The 19,713-nt window shown below is 45.0% G+C and overlaps 1 protein-coding gene across 2 annotated transcripts in view; it reads left to right on the forward strand.

Annotated features, from left to right (window-relative positions):
* The window catches only part of LOC138566575 (galactosylgalactosylxylosylprotein 3-beta-glucuronosyltransferase 1-like), a 621,134-nt gene that overhangs the window by 208,169 nt on the left and 393,252 nt on the right, over positions 1–19,713 (forward strand). For both annotated transcript variants that reach the window (XM_069644074.1, XM_069644075.1), the window contains one exon: positions 10,888–11,267. In XM_069644074.1, the coding sequence (XP_069500175.1) occupies positions 10,888–11,267 (380 nt within the window). The remainder of the gene's footprint in view (positions 1–10,887; positions 11,268–19,713) is intronic.

Consider the following 19,713-nt stretch of genomic DNA (forward strand, 5'->3'; position numbering starts at 1 on the left):
GTTATCAGTTTGTCGGACCAGTTTAGGATAGTTGTTCTGCACTGAAGATATCGAAATGGCAGAAATGTCTAATGCATCACTCTTTCGTCCAAGTTGTTTCCTCACGATACTGCGATAGGCTACTATGGAGGCATCAACAGGTCCAATAGTAACAGCAGACGTGTCACTCTTGATCCAGATTCCCGAGTCCATCGGCAGGATGCAGACATTTGCCACATCTTACGGCATTGTCCCCGGACCCACCCAAAAACACTGCATCGTCTCTCACACCAGCACTCAGCATACACACAATCTATAAATCAAGATTCAAAAACAAGATATCAGTGAAGTACATCATTCACGCAAATAACATTTGTCAACTGTTATATGCGACCATTTCCTTTTTCCTTGTTCCATCACAAGAACCACCTGATCCTCCCCTGCTGCAATTACATCTGCCGGAACGGGCGGACTATTAGGTTTGTCGACCCATACTTTCGCACCCGGAACCATGATACCTGAGGAGCCAAAACATTTGTCTCCACGAATGGTCAACACAGTGGGTGGATCACTATTCCTAACCAAGGGTAATCTCACAGGCACTAATATCAATTAGCCCACATGGTCTCCTTTATGGATTGGTAACATATTATCACTGCTGTTAACAAGGATGACCTCAATCTCTCCCTGATAGTCTGCATCCACAATCCCACCTAATCCTAATACCTGAATTCGAAGCCAAACCGGATCAAAAGGCAATCAATCCCATATGTTCGGAAGGAATTTGCACCCCAATACCTGTATCAATCACTACAATGCCTCTAGGTTCAAGTTGTATTTCATCTCTTGCATGTAAATCCACCCCTGCTGATTCAGGAGTGGCAGGGTAAGGGGTTAATGCACCAGGCGAAATTTCCCAGTATAATAATGTTTCCACAGCTCTTTGGGTTCTGAGTAGCAAGTTTGGTGTCAACATTTGCATTAATGGAGTCTAACCATTTGCAATGGGTTGGTTGTTGAGTATTTGCACAGCCTTCACCACGCGTTCATGCCACCCTTTCAAGATACCCTCTTCATTTTTGCATAGTTGGGTTTTCAACAATCCATTCATTCTCTCAATTAACCCAGAAGCTTCTGAGTGATAAGGGATGTGAAAGATCCATTCAATTCCTTTTTCCTGACAACAGTCTGAAGCCAATTTTCCTTTGAAATGTGACCCATTGTCGCTCTGTATTTGCAACTGAACATCATAATACACTGCCACTTGATCTAACAATTTAATCGTATTCAATTGATTAGCTCTTTTACATGGTAATATAATTAGGTAACCAGAATATGGGCCTCATTATGACTCTGGCGATAGCTGTGCCGGAAAAAACAGCACGGCTTCCGCTGGAGTAATTTTTATTCCGGCAATGGGGACTATCCGGGGCATTACAGCCCCAGCGGTCGCGGTAATTCCCCAATGCCCGGCGCCAGAAAAATTACTCCTCATTCCCATTCGAGCCCCATTGGGCTCAATGGGAATAGGGAGGAAGGATGCACCAGCACTGTGTGCAACGGTTCCGGTGCATCCGTCAAGGTCTGCGAGTGGCTGCCGTTTGGCCTACCAGGTCAGACCTGGCCGGTTGGAAAGTCACCCACTTGCAGAACTCGTAGTATGCTGGTTCAGTTACAACAGTGATGGTAGTTTACCGGCACCATTGTTACCAGACCGGCATATTCGTAATGAGACCCTATGTGTCTACAATAGTGTATGCCTATTGACATCCCCTACTAATGGGCATGGAACCGACATAGTAGATCTATCAAATGTGTCCGGGCAATTTTCCTCTACTCCATGTAGCATGATCAATATGTGGGATAGATCGTTGTTTCTGATGCTGGCACATAGGACATTGCAATATTAATGTTTTCACCATCTCTAATGGGATGCCAATTCCTCTATCTTGTGCCCACCTGATAGTAGCTTTCTCTCTAAGAGGTCCACTTTTTTGATGGGCCCACTTAGCAATCCCTTCCAGATCCTCCTCTTCACCTCGCGTGTCCATGATTGCAATTTTTGCATGTTCAACTGCAACAGAATTGAACCACCGCTCTAATGAATCTGTTGCACAATGTGCATCTACATGATACACAGTCACAGTGATATGCTTTAGTATTTCTGCATTGTCTTGCCACACTTCCTTCCCCCATACCTCTCTGGCATGGATTTTCCAACTATTCTTCTGCCACATAAGTAACCACATCACTGAACCATTGGCAATGGACCATGAGTCAGTATAAATGTAACAACTCCCGGACAACTCTTGTTTTAACACCAGTGACACTGCATATAATTCGGCGAATTGACTACTCTTCCCTTTTCCACGGTGGTTAGCACCTTATTCCGTTTGGGATTATAGGCCACTGCTTTCCAATGCCATTGAACTCGCAAATACTTGGCCGAGCCATCAGTGAACCAGGCATGGTCAACTTGCTCACTCGACAATTCTCCATAAGGGATTCCCCATTTTACAGAAGATTCGCCAATCATCCCTTCCTTATTTTGTTCCAAGTCAGATAATGGAACACCTGCCAATTGTTCGTGTAATTTGGCCACGCCACCCTTTCTTGTTTTGGCACGATCTTGATTATACCATTTCCATTTAATAATGCTGGCTTCGTGTGCATGTCCAATACGATGTGTTTTAGGTGAACTCAGTACCCATTGCATTATAGGTATTTCCAGTCGGTTCAAAACATCATGACCCACCGTCATTTGATCAGTATCCACTAGTGCCCAAGAACAGGCTAACAGTTGCTTTGCAAAGGGGGTATATTTTTTCACCCGCTTCAGGCAAAGTTCAACTCCAAAACCCTAATGGCACTTGTTTTCTGTCCTGTTTCTGCCACAAGCTCCAATTGGCATATGCATCTTTTACGGACCCATTTAATTCAACCTCCCCTTCTCTCCATGGCCATAAATCTAGCACTTTCTGAATGGTGTCCTTAGCCAATTGAAACACTCGATGTTGTTCCTCCTGTAGCTCCCATCTAGTTTTTGACATGCCATAACAGGTTGTTCCATGCCGTGGTCACTGATCGTAACACACCAGCTTCTACATACCCTTTCATGGTTTCTGAAATCTCCACCCCCCCCCGTGAATTTAATATTGTTTCATTGACACCATTTTGGTGGCTATCTGAACCTGCACCGGGGCCATTTCCAGTTGACCCACTACCACGGGGATATCAGTCAATGCACTGACCCCAAACTGGTACAGTTTTCCTCCCAATATGAGGGTCAATCCTTCCAAAATATCTGATAATGTATTCGGGTATCAGGACCACTAATATGTGATAACTGTCTCTTTTTAAACTTCCAATTTTCATGTCTATGCTTGTTTGTACAGCAGGGGTCTCTTTGCCCCCAATCCAGTGATAGTAAAATGTCACCCCTTAAATCTCAAAGGATTCCCATGTATCAATGAGGCCTCCACTCCGTTATCAATTAAAGCATTTACCTTTTGTATGTTGCCTGATTGCCAAAATAATTTAACTTTTACATGAAGTCTTCTGTCTATTTTAATTTGGGCATTTGTTACTGGAGTTTGGCCATCATCCTATTCATATTTGGAGTGCAGGTTTCTGGATTCCATCTCCACCATGGCACTCACCATTTTTCTCAAATCAGCATATGTCGGTGGAGATTGTGTAGACGTATCAGAAGACCTATCGTCTGCCTTCCCAGGGGGTGATACAAACGGGTCCTCCCCTTTCTCCTGTTTAGGTACCTCCTGTCGCTTTACTTGTTTATAATGCTCTTTTCTGTCAAAACCGCTTTTTTGTATAATTGATACATTTCTTGTGTCTCAATCCCACCGATATCCCCCCATAGTACTCCATCTTTTAGTAGCACCAGGAACATATCCTTTCTAGACACACAGGTATCATGGCTGTCAAACCTCTTCCCAGGAGTGCGTCTTCCACTGCGCCCCTCTCTCTCTCTCGTTCTCGGGGTCTTTCCTCTGCCCTTTCCCATTCTCCTAAATCCACCAATTGTCTAATAGAGTCTACCACTTCATCCGTTGTTTTGCCCGTCATACCCACGAATAAGGTCATGATCACATTCTTGTATGCTGGAGGGGCAGTGCCAATATGAGTGGCTCTAACTGAAACAGATAATGCTACCAGCCCCATATGTTCGGATTATCTAAATAGATTGTATCTTTCATGGCATGTTCTCAAACCCTTTGAATCGCTTCTTTCAGCGTGTACCATTTCTTTTCTTCTGTCGGCCAATCTGATGCAATGGGATACTTGTGATTGCAGCCCTGGGCCTCCATTTGCAATAAAGACATCTGAGAATCCGCTACGTCCACTTCTCGTGGAGGACCTACCCGTAGAATTTCCTGTATTTGACTTCCTGCATCCACAGTAAAATCCGAGCAGAGTCTGTTGCATCTACGTGAAGACCTGCTGCCCCACCATCAAGTAACCGGACCATCCAATTTAGCAAGGGTTCTCCGGCCCGTTGCTTCAACCGGCCTATTATTGCCCAATTTCTTGCTGGGAATAATCCTTCAGTGCGGTCATATTGACCACTCCTGCACTGGGATTGTTGGGATTACGACCCATTCTCAGTCCTATCACTGAGTTAACCACTACCCCTTTTTGGTCAGGTTCCGATTTGGGGTTAGTTTTAGGTTCTGAAGCACACTCTGCAAAAGTGCTATCAAATAGATCAACATCCAATAATCGGGGTCCCAATCCACCCCCGCAGTGGCTATCACAGTTGCCACCTTTCGTGAATTCACTCTCCCTCTTCTCTTTTCATATTTATAACAAGCCACTCTCACAGCTGCTCTCTCGGCCACCACCTGATAATTGTCTGCTTTATTATGATATCATTTCATTTGAGCTGTTGCATTAGTGCTAGTTGTTTCTCAGCTACCAGTTATTTTTCTAATTTCAGGATATTCGTCAGTAATTCAACATTCTGCTGGTGTAGCTTTCGGAAGGCATGTAACAAGATCCAGCCCCTCCTACCTAGGGCCAAACACTCCTTTCCTTTCCACCAGCACCTTTTGTAGACAACTCACCAAATCGTCCGGACCAGCCTCTCCTATACTAGTGTCCCATTCCTCACTCAAACCCACCCCACATGCCCAGGTCTGGGCAACTTTATCATACAGACTTTTGGTCCACCCCAGAATGGTTACCTCAGGACAGCTTCCGTATGCAGAGATTCCTTTTTTCCTAAATATGGAGCTCATGTTGCCAACTGGATATAACATGTCCCCTATCGACAATACCTCACCACACGCTACTCACTTACCAATATTGCCTGACTGAGTCCAATATCATATGTCTCAAAATATATAGGCAGCGTACTTTGGCATTAATAGCAGCACAAAGACCCTGCTCACAGCACCAATTGTTTTTCTTTAGGTGGGTCACTGATGGAGATCCCGTACTTACATTCTCCTGACTTTTGCTAAAATAATCATTGGATTCAGATAGGCACAAAAACACACATTAGCGATGGTTATATGAAAATGGAACGTTATAGACCCTTTATTCATGCATAATAAACTAACAGAAAGAACAAACACATAATCGGTTAAATATATAAACAAAAGGTAAAAAACACTTCACTGTTAAGATCACCACAGGAGACACCTTCATCTCGGCCACAACAACACTGCTTGGTCCCACAGCAGGTAGGCAAAGAGATTAATCATTCTAACAGGATCTGGAGCGGAGCGTCCTCTCTTCCAGTGAGTGTGGAACACCCCGGGTGCAACTTCTAAATCTACTCCAAGAGGAAAAACCCTTGTCTCTTATAGGGGCTACTTTCGATCCCCGCCCCTCATGGTTACCAAGCTGCCCTCGGCCCAAGAGCAGACAATAAGCAGGAGGCATAAACAGAGTGGAATATCCCAGTTAGAAGCGGAAAAAAACAGCTTCCCTCCTTGCTGTCTTTCCCACTGCCCCTTATCACTGCACCTGCAGAGTGCTCTGACTTCCTTTCTAGCTTGTCCTTCGGCGGACAATACAGTTACTACTCTCCCCAGCTTAGTCATCTGACATAAATATGTGACCTAGTCAGGGCTAGGCATGCTGTAAGTGCTGTGAGTCATGTAAATGCCAGATTATACATGTGCAAGCCTACAACCATGTACTCCAAAGGGATTCGCCATCCATTTTCCAGGAGAAGTGTCCAGGGGCTAAGAAACAGCCAAAGACTACATTTCCCAGCAGGCCTGTGTGCTCACGAGCCTGCTGGCAGGAAAAACGCCACACACAGACGTGCGCACATGGGCGAGCCATGCCCGACGGGCTTTGCTCGCAATACTGGATCGTGGAGGGGAAAGACGTGTCTACCAGTGCTCCGACATCAGGCCAACGCGGGTCACCCACCTGCCTGACCAATCACAAGCCCGCTCTCCGAATAAGATAAGTTTGATGCGCATTAGTTCTGTGTCATGGAAGACTAATATCTAACCACGTGTAAATGTTACGAACACTCAGCTGACACAGTAGTGTTTAGCAGTGCATGACGCAAGACTCATTTGCATGAAACTCACTGGCAACCTTACAGGCAATGGGCCTCATCACGAGTTGGGCGGTTATGGTGGCGGTATTAACGCCAGCGCTATTAGCCCTACCGCCAACCCCCCTGGCGCTATTTGCACCATATCATGGGTTTGGTGGAGCGGTGAGTACCCATTCCCCATTGGGCCCATTCGGGCATCCCTCATTCCCCACTGGGCCCAATGGGGAAAATTTGCGCTATTACTGCCGGCGGATTTCCCGCCGGCGGTAATAGCGCCAAAAATCGGCAACTTTGCTGCGGATTTCCCCCCAGCTCAAAGCTGGGGGAAATCCACCAAGGCTATGATCTGGCGGATCCTTAAATGCGGCGGTAAGTGTTACTGCTGCATTTAAGGGTTACTGCCAAACTCGTGATGAGGCCCCATGTGTTGAATGTAGCACTAGGACACTTGGGACAATATGTTCACGGTGATAGTAGCCCTGAATGACGAGGCCACAGAATCAGTGGTCTAGTGGCAGCGAGGCTAGATTTAGCAGCAACGTTTCTACTGTGCATATTCACAATTTCCTTTGGTATTTTTCCAGCGGAGCTCACAGAACACTTCTCAGATCCGCTCGAGCTCGTCCTGGCCAAGGCATGGGCAAATAACAAGGGTGGGTCCTGGAAGTCCCTCTGCCAGACATTAGTACTGGTTGCCAGAGACTTACCCAGAGTCTTTAGCTCACTATCTTTCACAGAGGAGAAATATCCAAAACATATCAGTCTGTGTCCTGCCCTGGGGCAGTCCACCACCGAAATGCTAGGCAATTCGCCTCTGAACAAGAGTACCAAACAGCAACCCCAGACATGTGCTTCGGTCTGTTTGGACCTCATCAGTAGGGTGGAGCTGTGCCTCTCTAAGAATAGTGAGTGAGGGGTCCACATCTGGATTCCCCTAGTAACTTAGGGTGAGACTCAAAGTTACTTCAAATACGCAGATAACAAGGGGGGTCCTGGGAATCCCTCTGCCAGACATTAGTCCTGGTTACTAGAAATTTACACAGAGTCTTTAGCTCACTATCTTTCACAGAGGAGAACTATCCAAAACACATCAGTCTTTGTCCTGCCCTGGGGCAGTCCAGCACCGAAATGATAGGCAATTCTCCTCCGAACAAGAGTACCAACAGCAACCCCAGACACGTGTTTCGGGCTGGTTGGACCTCATTAGTAGAGTGAGGCTGTGCCTCTCTATCTAAGAATAGTGAGCAAGGGGTCCACGTCTGGATTCTCCTAGTAAATTTAGGAAGAGACACAAAGTTACTTCAAATATGCAAATAACAAGGGGGGGTCCTAGAACAGAGCAATGCCAGTGATTAAGATTCCTTCTAAACCTTCCAGCCATCACCTCTTTGTTTTTGTTTTGTCACCCCGAATGGGACGGATATGCCCAGACGTGGGTCCGGTGCCTGCTGTGCCTAGAGACCCAAGCTACTCCTCACTGATGAGGCTCAACAAGGCCGAAACATGTTTGGGGATGCTTGTGGTCTCGTGCAGAAGGGATGTGACCTAGCAGTTCGGGCTGGACTGCCCCTTTTGAGGTGGGACCAAGCATAATTTGCATATGGTCTTTCCCCTTCTTTAATGGCTTGGCAGACGAAGAACGATGGTCTGGAGGGTTGCCCACAGAAATGTCAGTGCTTAAGATTTATTCTAAACCTTCCAGCCATCACCTCTTTGTTTTTGCTTTGTCACCTTGAGTGTGACGGGTATGCCCAGACGTGGGTCCCATGCCTGCTGGGCCTAGAGACCCAAGATACTCCTCACTGATGAGGCCGAACAAGGCCGAAACATGTTTGGGGATGCTTGTGGTCTCGTGCAGAAGGGATGTTACATAGCAGTTCGGGCTGGACAGCCCCTTTTGGGGTGGGACTAAGCCTGATTTGCATATGGTCATCCCCTTCTGTAATGGCTTTGCAAGCGAAGAACGATGGTCTGGAGAGTTGCCCAGAGCAATGCCAGTGGTTAAGATTCATTCTAAACCTTCCAGCCATCACCTCTTTGTTTTTGCTTTGTCACCCCGAGTGGGACAGTTATGCCCAGACGTGGGTCCTGTGCTTGCTGGGCCTAGAGACCCAAGCTACTCCTCACTGATGAGGCCCAACAAGGTCGAAACATGTTTGGGGATGCTTGTGGTCTCGTGCAGAAGGTATGTGACCTAGCAGTTCGGGCTGGACTGCCCTTTTGAGGTGGGACAAAGCCTGATTTGCATATGGTCTTTCCCCTTCTGTAATGGCTTGGCAGGTGAAGAACAATGGTCTGGAGGGTTGCCCAGAGCAATGCCAGTGGTTAAGATTCATTCTAAACCTTCCCGCCATTACCTCTTTGTTTTTGCTTTGTTACCCACAGTGGGACGGGTATGCCCAGACGTGGGTCCCGTGCCTGCTGGGCCTAGAGACCCAAGCTACTCCTCACTGATGAGGCCCAACAAGGCCGAAACATGTTTGGGGATGCTTGTGGTCTCATGTCGAAGGGATGTGATCTAGAAGTTCGGGCTGCACTGCCCCTTTTGGGGTGGGACCAGGCCTTATTTGCATATGATCTTTCCCCTTCTGTAATGGCTTGACAGGCGAAGAACGATGGTGTCGAGGGTTGCTTAAAGCAATGCCAGTGGTTAAGATTTATTCTAAACCTTCCAGCCATCATCTCTTTGTTTTTGCCAAGGGATGGGCAAGACACCCGCAGCTAAGTAGCAGTTCTTTTATTTCTTCCATGGAAGGCAATTCTGAAGCCTCGTGTTGTGTTTGATTGGAGAACGTGCAGTAAGCCTCATGTTATGTTAGCTGAGAGCAACACTATTAGTCTCATGTAACATTAGCTATTGCTTACTAGGTACCCTGGCATGTATGTGAATCAGAGTTACAGCTGCACATGTACCGCCTGAGTCTTCTGGTTAAAAGCCCCAGGAAAAGGCTTCATGCAGTCCTGTGCACCCCTGGGTGTGTCCAACCAGCTGAGTAACTGGTAAGGAGCTCCAGGCAAAAGCTCAATGTAATCTTGGGCAGAAATTGAGTGTGAGTGTGTAGCATACAGTGAATGCAAGGGCAGAGAGCAAGTACCACATTCAGGGAAGCCGCAGCAGGAGACGAGGAGCATGTTTATCTTGAAACCCCCATTCCCATCCACAACCTCTACCTAACCCTCTTTCCGGTGAACCTGAAACCCCAACCTATCCAACCAGCAGACTCTAACCCTCTTTCCCTGGCGGGTTGTGCAAGCCTATGGTTATTGTACATCCCAGGTGCCAAGACCCAATGCGGAGGTAGACATTCCTCTGCACCAGTCAAGATTGGGCAACGGACCTGACCTTGTCTCCGTAGCAGAAATACATGTTTGCTAGCTGAGCCCAGGAAAAAGTGGACTTTCATTACTGTTTTCTTATGGTAAATGGAAGTGAATATCCAAGATGCCCGTGCATCGACGCCATGTTTTCTGGCTCATTAAGCTCATGCACTACAGCCAGTCCTACCCGTTCTTCTCCTATTTCATTCCCACCTGACCTTTTTGCTCTCTTGCTCAAGGCTTACCGCCTTCGGGTCCTCTTTGATGGTAACTGCAGACTACAACAATTCAACATTACTATTGATTCTGCTGTTTGTATTGGAATTCTCAACAATCAGAAAACACGTTTACTTCTTACCATTCTATGAAAGGTTTCATGCTCAGCATACTCGAGAACTGCTTCTACCGATACCTTCGACTTCCTCTCTTCCCCTTCCTCCTCTAGAAATTGCTTAACTTAACTACCCTCAATCTGTGCAAGCTACCCAGATCCTCCCTCTAGTGCCGCGTAATGATGTCAGTATGTTAATTTGTTCAGTAAATCTCTTTAGTCTGCAGCACTCACCCCTCTAGGTTAATCCTACCTTTGACAACACCTGTTTTTTTGTTTTTTTCCACGAGCATGTGGGCATGGTTCATATTCTCATAAACTGGCTCACCACTTGTATTAATCTTTGTGCCATTGCACAGTCAGCTTTCTTGGGAGTGCCTCTAACATTTGTAAATTAGCTATCGTCAGTCATTTTTGTTCGAAATTAACATCCCTCTTCTCCACATAAATACAAATACAACACACATGGCATAAGAGGGCTATATAAAACTGCTTAACATTACGTTGCATTAGCCATCTCCAATTTCTCAGCTCTTTACCTGACTTTAGGAAGGCAGTTTCACTTCTTTTGTGTCTTTTATGTTACAGAAAAAAAACATGTAATTGAATGATTTTGCCCATTTTAATTGTTATAAAGCACACGGGTCACAGTATGGCTCACCTTTAAAGAAAATGAATCTAATCGAGTAAAATATTGACTCTGGTTTTGCTTTTTCAGAATTTGGATTACAACCTAATCAAAGTGACCAACTGCCCACCATTTTCGCCATCACACCCACTTACGCCCGGATGGTGCAGAAAGCAGAGCTGACCCGGCTCGCCAACACATTTCTTCACCTGCAGAATTTTCATTGGATTGTCGTTGAAGATGCTTACAACAAGACGCAGCTTGTGACTTCTTTCCTGGAAAACAGTGGGCTTCACTTCACCCATTTATTTGCGAAGGTGAATAATACCCGCCGGCCTAACAAAGGCGCCTTACAGAGGAACAAAGCATTGTCTTGGCTGCGAGAAACGTTCAGTATGAACCAATCGGTGAAAGGAGTTGTTTACTTTGCAGACGATGATAATGCTTACACTTTGCAACTTTTTGAAGAGGTAAGAGGCTCTTGAAAGGCAGCCATGTATGTCCTCCTGTATTTCCCATGACGATTCCTGTCTTCCAAAAAAACGAAGCCGTTCCCCCAGCAGATTACACATATGACAGTTGTTATTGTAAGTATAAACAGTAAAATAACTTATAAAACTATGAACTGGTAATGCATGCCTGGAGATGCTGACACAGGTGCAAAACTTGAACGGATTGATAACAATTCACAAGTAAATTAGCAGAGACAACAACCGAACTCTCAGCATAGTTCCATTAGTGTGCATGTGTTTACGTAGGCATTTGATTGATTTATTTATTGATGATGTATTTGCCACCTGCAGGCACAGCTCAGCTGCTTCTTGCACCCCAAACTGAAAAATGTTGAGGCAATGGGGTAGGAGGAGGGGGCAGTTTGTGTAAAAGGTACATCAGGGAATGATACAATAGTGAGATTCACACTTAAGAGTTGGGCGATTGTGCTACTGTACACTCCCGCATTACCGAACGTACCGCACATAGTCGGAGGATTCACCTCCAGTTAGAGCTGGTGGTAAATCTGTCAACTTTCTGGACAATTTCGTCCGAATTACTGCTGCGGGATTATCGCTGCGGTAATGAAGCCGAAATGCCCCGTATGGTCCTTTGGGCTCAAAATAAATGGGGACTCACTCGCCACCTCTACTTGTAATCCGGCAGTAATACCGGAAGATCAAGGTGCAGACTTTTGTAGATGCTTTAAGCGCGGTTTTATTTTAATCCAGATATGTTTGATGGAAGTAAACCAGTGATCAAAAGTAGACCTAGATGAACTTCCCCAGAACGGACCTGCATTAGAAGAATTTCTTTAGTGAATATTTGTTCCTACTTAGAGAACGTAAAGGTTATAGGAGCTAAGGAATTCTCGAACTTGCTGCAGGCTTCAGGTTGTCACGTGAGGCTTTGTTGTGCAATCGAGAGCAGCGAATCTCGTGATGAAAGAATTGTTTATTGGTTGGGTTTGTCTGGCCAATCAAAGCCCTTTCTGTGATTAGTCAAGTTCATCTGAGTTTCATCAGCCAATCATAGGCCATGTGTCTTTCTATATTTTTGTAGGTTGTGCTGGACTGTGGGGGCAGGTGTTGAATATGGCAGCATCCCACTTTAAAGGGTGTGTGGTACATTTTGGAACTTTTAAGAAGTGCTTTAAGGAGTTTCGAGGATATTTCTTCATTGTGTAGTTTCTTGCTGTTCAATGTGTTTTTTAAGCTATTCTTTGTGCCCCTTTGACTTAGTGTTCATTCAGTGTGTGATAGTATCATGTATTATTTTCCTCAAAAAGCAAAATAAGTTGACATTTCCACTTGTGCCTTTTCCCTTTTGAGTCCCCTTAAACATTTGAAAATAACAAAAAAAGTCTCCACCTATTTGAATCCCACAAAAAAAACAACGAAAACGTGTACACTTTTCCCTCTGTGTGTTTGTTGTTCACTGTTTCGTGTAATATGATAGTAATGATATCATATCAATATTTGTTTTCTTCGGTAGTTTTTAGGGTTAGGGTAGGTTGAGATCTGGTTCTTTCAGGGCTACACATGTTTGTGTTTTCATTCAGGTTGAGCACATCAGCATGGTTCTCAGACTTGCTATTTGTGACAGTAATGTCATGCCTGCATTGCTGTGAGAGGAAGGGGAAGAAGGCTGGGGAGAAGGAGGGAGAGCTACAGTTCTCGTTGCAGCAGGTGAAGTTCCCCATGATGATGTCCTTATCTGTGTTTCAGTGGAGCAATCACTGATTGCAACTGTTTCCTGTCTGGCTGTGCTGTCATATCAGGCACCAATGTATGAGGATGAAATGTGGGTAAAAAAAAACATTGTAAGTTATGGACTGACACCTGATGGCGCTCTCTGGAAGGCTGCCTAGTAGCGCCTTCTTCCTTATTTACCCAGATTGGCACATTCTGTAGCACATTCCAAGAAGATCAATTTTGTTAAACATGAATGGTTCACTCCCTACGTCCCTATTGTCGCTCAGACTCATTGTAATAACTCTTCTGTATGTTTAGCACATTATGTGGGAAGAGCAGTAAGAACGTTGTCATCTACACATTCAGCCCCCAGGGGTCCTTTACTGAATGTGCAGATAAGCTTAATGAAGCTCCCAAAATGTCTTAAGTAAATGTCTTTGTTTAAGACAGCATGTTGTTGCCAACAGGTAACCCAATTGCACTCTGCATGCACTAATGTCCTTTTACAATATTCCTATAGTATATTTCAATCAATGTATAAATGCACAACAACAATTTCCATTGTGAAACTTCAATGAATCTTCAAGAAACATGAGAAATAAACACATATATTTAATTGAATGTCATTAGTTCTATCGCAACCAATGGGCCTCATTACGACCGAGGCGGTAAGGGGTTAACAGCGCTGTAAAAGGTTGCGGCGCCGTTAACCGCTTACCGCCTAATTACGAGGTCCCTTTGCGGGTCCCTACCTTAACGGCTGGTTTTTACCAGCTGTTAAGGATTGGACCCGCAAAGGGACTTGGAGGTAATTACGGTACCGCAATTTGCGGCACCGTAATTACCGCCTTCAAATGGGAATGGGGAAGGGCCAATGGTGAATGGGGAATTACCGCCCCACCAACCTTGGAATGGGGCGGTAATTCCGCCATCCACCATGGCGCAATCGTTAAATGACTCCCAATGTCTTGGTATTACACTAATGTTACATTGTATATTTAATCAAGAAACATATACAAATGCAAAGGAAAGTATCTCATCACTGCAATTCCTTATTCAAAGACAACTTAAATTCAGAAATTAAACTAGCAAACGCTTTTCGGATATGTAATCAATATCTTCAGGGCTCTGAGTTGTCTTTCATTCTATTACTCTACATATACTTGTTCATCTGTGCACCTCAGATAGTTCAAAGTTCTTTCAGTGGAATTGTGGTCGAGCTTTGTTGGTTTGGCAGCCTGCTTGGTGTTTCTGCATACTTTGTTCTTTTAATGAAAGACCTTCTGTCTTTTTGATTTTTAGCTAAACGGACATCGTAGGCATATTAACAGCATCGGAGACGGCCTATGCATGCCATAAAGCTGATTTTATTACTTTAGCCAAAACTCTCTTCGCCGATTTCATACTTAGATTTTGACTCCCCATTATTGATAGTGGCAACCACTTTACAGGGCATGTGATCAGGGCTGTCGGCTGGGCTCTGAATATTTCACAACAGTTCCACTGTGCATATCACCCCAATCTAAGAGAGCAGAAGAACGCTATACTTGGGACATTAAGTTCCGTCTTTCAAATGTGTCAGGCCGGAAGGTTTTAAATTAATCATGACCACAGGCACAGTTCTGGGCAACCCTCCAGACCATCATTTTTCAGCTTGCCATGCCATTACATAAGGAAAAAGGCCATATTCAAATCAGGCTTGATCCCACACCAAAAGTGGCAGTCCAACCCTTACTCTGAGTTGAGGTCTGTTCGTCAGCATGTGCATCCTTTCAGATTAGAACTTGGTCAGGTGTTGAAAAGTCATGTTTTGAGAGATTTGTGACATTGGACAACTGTGGTGGCATTCCAAACTAATACTGGGATTAAGTTCCAGAGGGTGGGTCCATGACAAGAGAAGGATTATTTTGGGTCCTCTCTTTGCAGACAAGTTGTGATTAAAGCTGGTTGGTCGATTTGTTATGTGAGAACTGGTACAGGCTTCGTCTGCTTGTAAATCTCCATCCCGGTAAAGGACAATACACAGGGCTTCATTATAACCTAGGCGGCCGCGGAATTAACAGTGCCGGTAAGGGACGGGCACCGTTTATTACAGGCCGCCCGATTAGGAGGTCTGCAGTGGGTCCCGATAAGGAATGCCTGGTCAGACAGGCATCCTTAGCGGGACCCGCTAGCAGACCAGGATGCTAACAACGGGCCCGTCATTAACGGGCCCGTTGTTAGCATCCTCCCCATGCCCAATGAGCCCTATGTGGCTCAAATGGGAATGGGGATTAATTATTACCGGCGGCCAGAAAAGGGCAATAACCGGGTCCGCCAAGGTCAGCATGACCCGGTTATTGCCCTTTTCTGGGCTCCTGTAAAAATGTGTTACTAGCGACAGCCGTGCCCTTAAAAAGGGCACGGCTACCGCCAAGGTCCTAATGATGCCCATATGTGTTAACTTGCTCATTAGCAAACATACAATAGCTTCTTTATGTAACCATGCTCATCATTGTAAAGTAATTTACTCAATAGTTGTTGTACATAGTTATTCTTGTCATTATCATTTGTACATTAGAACTTCATGGTAGAATTATACATACTGCATTCCTTTCAGTATTGTTATTAACCAACCTGCAGAATTGGAATGTGTAGAGATGATATCTAAGAAGCTGGAGGTGCTGCAGCCATTAGCCTCTTATACTGAATAAAGAAGACCTACTTCAAGCCTTACTGGAGTCTGACTTTGTTATACTTGCGGCGAGATCCCAGTTTCACCCAGGCTGCATTGGAGTGGACGGTTAGGGAGATTGTTGCATCTGAGGTCAAGTGTTGCACATGAAAAGCCGTGGTCTGCTCCCAGTGTTGGTTTGCCTCGCGTGTGCCGCGGGGGCTCAACCCAGCCATTCATCACTTGCGGCAAGGAGGTGAGTGGTTTCCTTTCTACTGTGCATCAGCGCCATCGCAAGCTGACAAATAGTGTTTTGCGGTCAGGGATGTTAGGGAGAATTCTCCAAAATGGCTAATTTCCATTACCTACTGAGTCCGTCAGCAGCTTTGCTGGATTTCTAGGATTTATTTTTTCACCTGGTAAGAGTGTGAGCCTTTTTTTCCCACTCTTACATGTGTTTTGCTGTGTGTTTAACATTTTTGTGTTCATAGACTGTGGAGCCTCACCTACTCCATAGGCATCATCTTTTTACTGTGTGTTACACAGCATCTTTAGTACAGTGACACAGGGTTGTCTGTTTCAGACTTCCCACTTTAAACTCCATTTTCTGGGACTGACTACTGTCTCCCAGAACATGTAAAGTTGCCATTGACTTTATTAGTCTTTTTAAAAGCACAGAGCATTACAAAATATCTTACATAGAGTACTGGAAAAGGTTAATAGTTAACTCTTTTTGTCTGTCTCTCATGGAACGTTGTTTCATTCTCTTTTAGTTAAGACTTGGCTGGTGGCAGTGGTATCTACCCGATTTTTCCTACCGCAGTTATTTTAAATAGACTTGGTATTGTTTTAGGCAGCCTCAAACTTAAACCTGCTGGACCATATTTGTTGGTATTTGGTTCCGGCTGGGTTTATTTGCCATTTCTTTTTCTAAAGGTCTTTCTCGTGTTTTGCTCTGCACGCCAAACCAGGTTTAGTCCCTTTGTTCACCGACCTTTGGCGGGTTTCTGCACAGAAGTCCTCCTTAGGCGCCTGAAAGTCTGGGTAGACAGGATGTGAGGGAGGGGTTTTAGGACCCCTGCCATGGGTTCCCTTGGTAACCTAAGTCACACTCCTGTTTGATTGGCTAGGTGACTGTCCTGCAGGACAGCCACCCTGATGTGTGATTGGCAGCCAGGCTGAGTGAATGGGGGAAAACTGCATATAAAGCAGGTCTCTGGGACTGAGAAGGCAGAGTCGCCACTGGATCGAGAGAACCGAAGAGAAGCTGACAGAAGCGGACCTTTACCTCGACTGAACCTACCGGTGAAGACCTGCTGCGGGTCCAAATCTCCAAACTTCAACCACAGGGAAGATCTGTAAGGAATCTTCTCCCCTTGAGCTGGTGGGACCAACCAGTTTGCCAAACTACAAGCCAGGCTTCCACCTCTGGTCGAATTTGCTGTGCACAGCTACAGTGAACCGAATAGCCAGGAGGACTGGACCCTGCTAGGGTATTAAGGAGTGCACCTTTTATTCGTTGTTTTGGCCTGCTGCTGGTTTCTTCCCTGGGTAATGCAGGACCCTCCAGTCTTCTTACTTTGTGTCCGTCCGACAGTCGCTTCAGGAACCCTAAGCCTGCAGGTCCTGCCTGGAATCTCTGCCTCAGCTAGCGCCTTCTTCTCCATTTAAGATACTGTTCAAACCCGGTTGTTCGTTCCATCCGACCGCGGTGAAAGTGTTTGAAACATTTCGCCAATACGAGGGCTTGTCCTTTTCTATTCTTTAAAGTAACTTTTCTTCCGACCAACTTTGTTACAAACTCTTGGCAAAGACTTAACCGCGAACTACCCTGTGTGATCCTCTGCAAAGACTTTTGGTCCATTGACTTTGGCCCAGGGCCCTTGATTTGATTTCCTCACTGTAGTTACTTTTTCTAGATTGCCGTGCTTACTTATTTCTTGGTGCTACTCAACTTTTGCCTGGCCTTGTCTTTAGATCTCTTTTAAATTGCTGGAGTGTCATTTTGCTAACACTTCATTTTGAGCTTAACTTGTCCAGAATCTATCGGTTGGTGTGTAGTATATTAAGAGTGTTATTTTTCAACTGCTTGACTATAGTGAATTGTTTTACAACTGATGTGTAAATAAATGTATATTCTTTTACTCAGAAACCTTGAGTCAGTATTTGTTTGAACCATAGCAATTGCTGTCCTTTGTGTAACTATTGATACTGATCACTTTACTCTTGAGATACGTCTGGCTGCTCAGCCATCGCTACCACTTCACTGTGTAGTACAGGCTTGTACCAAAGGTGAATTGGTACTGTCACTTGTAGTCTTAATGGTGTGTGGTGTTCCCAAAGGGTACTGCATATGATTCTGCCTAACACTGGTGTACAGCGGTGAGGATCAAGTATAGTGATTACACTTAGGGCCTCATTACACGGTAGGCGGTGAGCCATGGCGCTATTAGCACCATGGCTCATGCCGGTAAAATACTGGCACCGCCTTGGTGGAAAGGGGATTTACCGGCCCATTCCAAGGTTCCACCATTGCCCTTCCCCATTCCCATTTCTGCCCCATAGGGCTCTATGGGAATGGGAAAGGCGCTAATTACGGCACCACAATTTTGCGGTGCCGTAATTAGCACCAAGGTCCCTTAGCGGGTTGGTTTTTAACGCCTGCAAAAAGCAGGCGTTAAAGCACCAACCCGCTAAGGGACCTCGTAGTAAGGTGCTAATGGTTAACGGTCACCGTTACCATTAACGGTGACCGTTAACCATTACAGCCATCCGTGTAATGAGGCCCTTAGAGTGCTGCTATTACCATGGAGCAACTAACCACAAGGCTAAACATCACTAAAAAGCAATATTAATCATGTCTGATATGGAAAGCTTCAGTCAGGAGGCCCTCATTAGTTCCACTGTGGATTATCTGAAAAATCTGTGTAGAGATAGGAATCTCTCTGTTAAAGGCAAAAAGTCAGAATTGATTGAAATGTTGTTAGAGAAACAAAGTCTGGGGAGTGGGTCTGAAATACCTACCTCACCACAAAATGTGGAAAATGTTGTGGAAAATGATAATGTATCAGAATCAAACTCTGATGTTATTGATGAGTTAAATGAGGCAGATGAGTCTCAACATGTAGGCCTCACAGCCCCTCTACCTGCTCAGAAACCCCAACCTGTGTCCACTGGGACCCCATCATGTCCTACACTCAGTCCTGAATTCATTGCTCTAGAAAAGATGAGGCTTGAATTGGAATTTAAACATATTCATGCTCAAAATGAACAAAAGCATCAAGAGCTGAAGTTCAGAGAATTCAGTTGAATCATGCACTAGAAATTAAGTAATTGTCTATTGAAAATGCTTCTCTCCCAGAGTCTTCTAGGTCTTGCATAAAGACATTGTTGGTATGTATGAGGCTAAGCTTGATATTTTGGATTGGTTGGCAATGTTTGAATATAATCACAGGATTTAAGACATTACAGGGAATCAGTTGCTTTCTTGGCTCTTCTCTAGGCTACCCACTGCTGTATCTGATGTTGTGATGGAGTTGGGGGAGGTGGATAGGATGGATTATGAGTGTGTGAAGCTAGCTTTAATTGCTAGATTTGGGAAGGCTCCTTCCCAGTACCTTAAGAGGTTTGGGACCCTCGAAAAGCATGATGGTACCCCTTGGGCTACCTGGGTATGTGAATGTTTGAAAAACTTAGATGATTGGGTTAAGGGTTACAGAGTAAACACTTATGAAGGTATAAGAAATCTTGTTATGTTGGAGTCAATTTATGAAGCCTGCTTTCCTGAGCTCAGACAACACTTGGCTGATTCTAAGGAAATAGAGCCAAAGAAGTTAGCTAATGCTGCTGACTTGTGGGTTGCCAACAGGGCTACTCACAATGATTCTGGGGCAACTCAGAAGAAGGATGAGGGAGAGCAGCCAAAGAAAGATAAAAAGGAGAATTCTAATACCTTCAATCAAAAAGAGGGCCCCAAACAAAACAATAAGGGTAAGCCACAAGGGAAACTGAATCAGGCTAGTACACCATTTGGACCCATCCAGATGGAGGTCAGAAAAAGCCCCCATTAATCAAAAC

This window comes from Ambystoma mexicanum, chromosome 2p (assembly GCF_040938575.1).
Source record: "Ambystoma mexicanum isolate Mex_15411 chromosome 2p, UKY_AmexF1_1, whole genome shotgun sequence".
In the NCBI taxonomy this organism is placed as follows: domain Eukaryota; kingdom Metazoa; phylum Chordata; class Amphibia; order Caudata; family Ambystomatidae; genus Ambystoma; species Ambystoma mexicanum.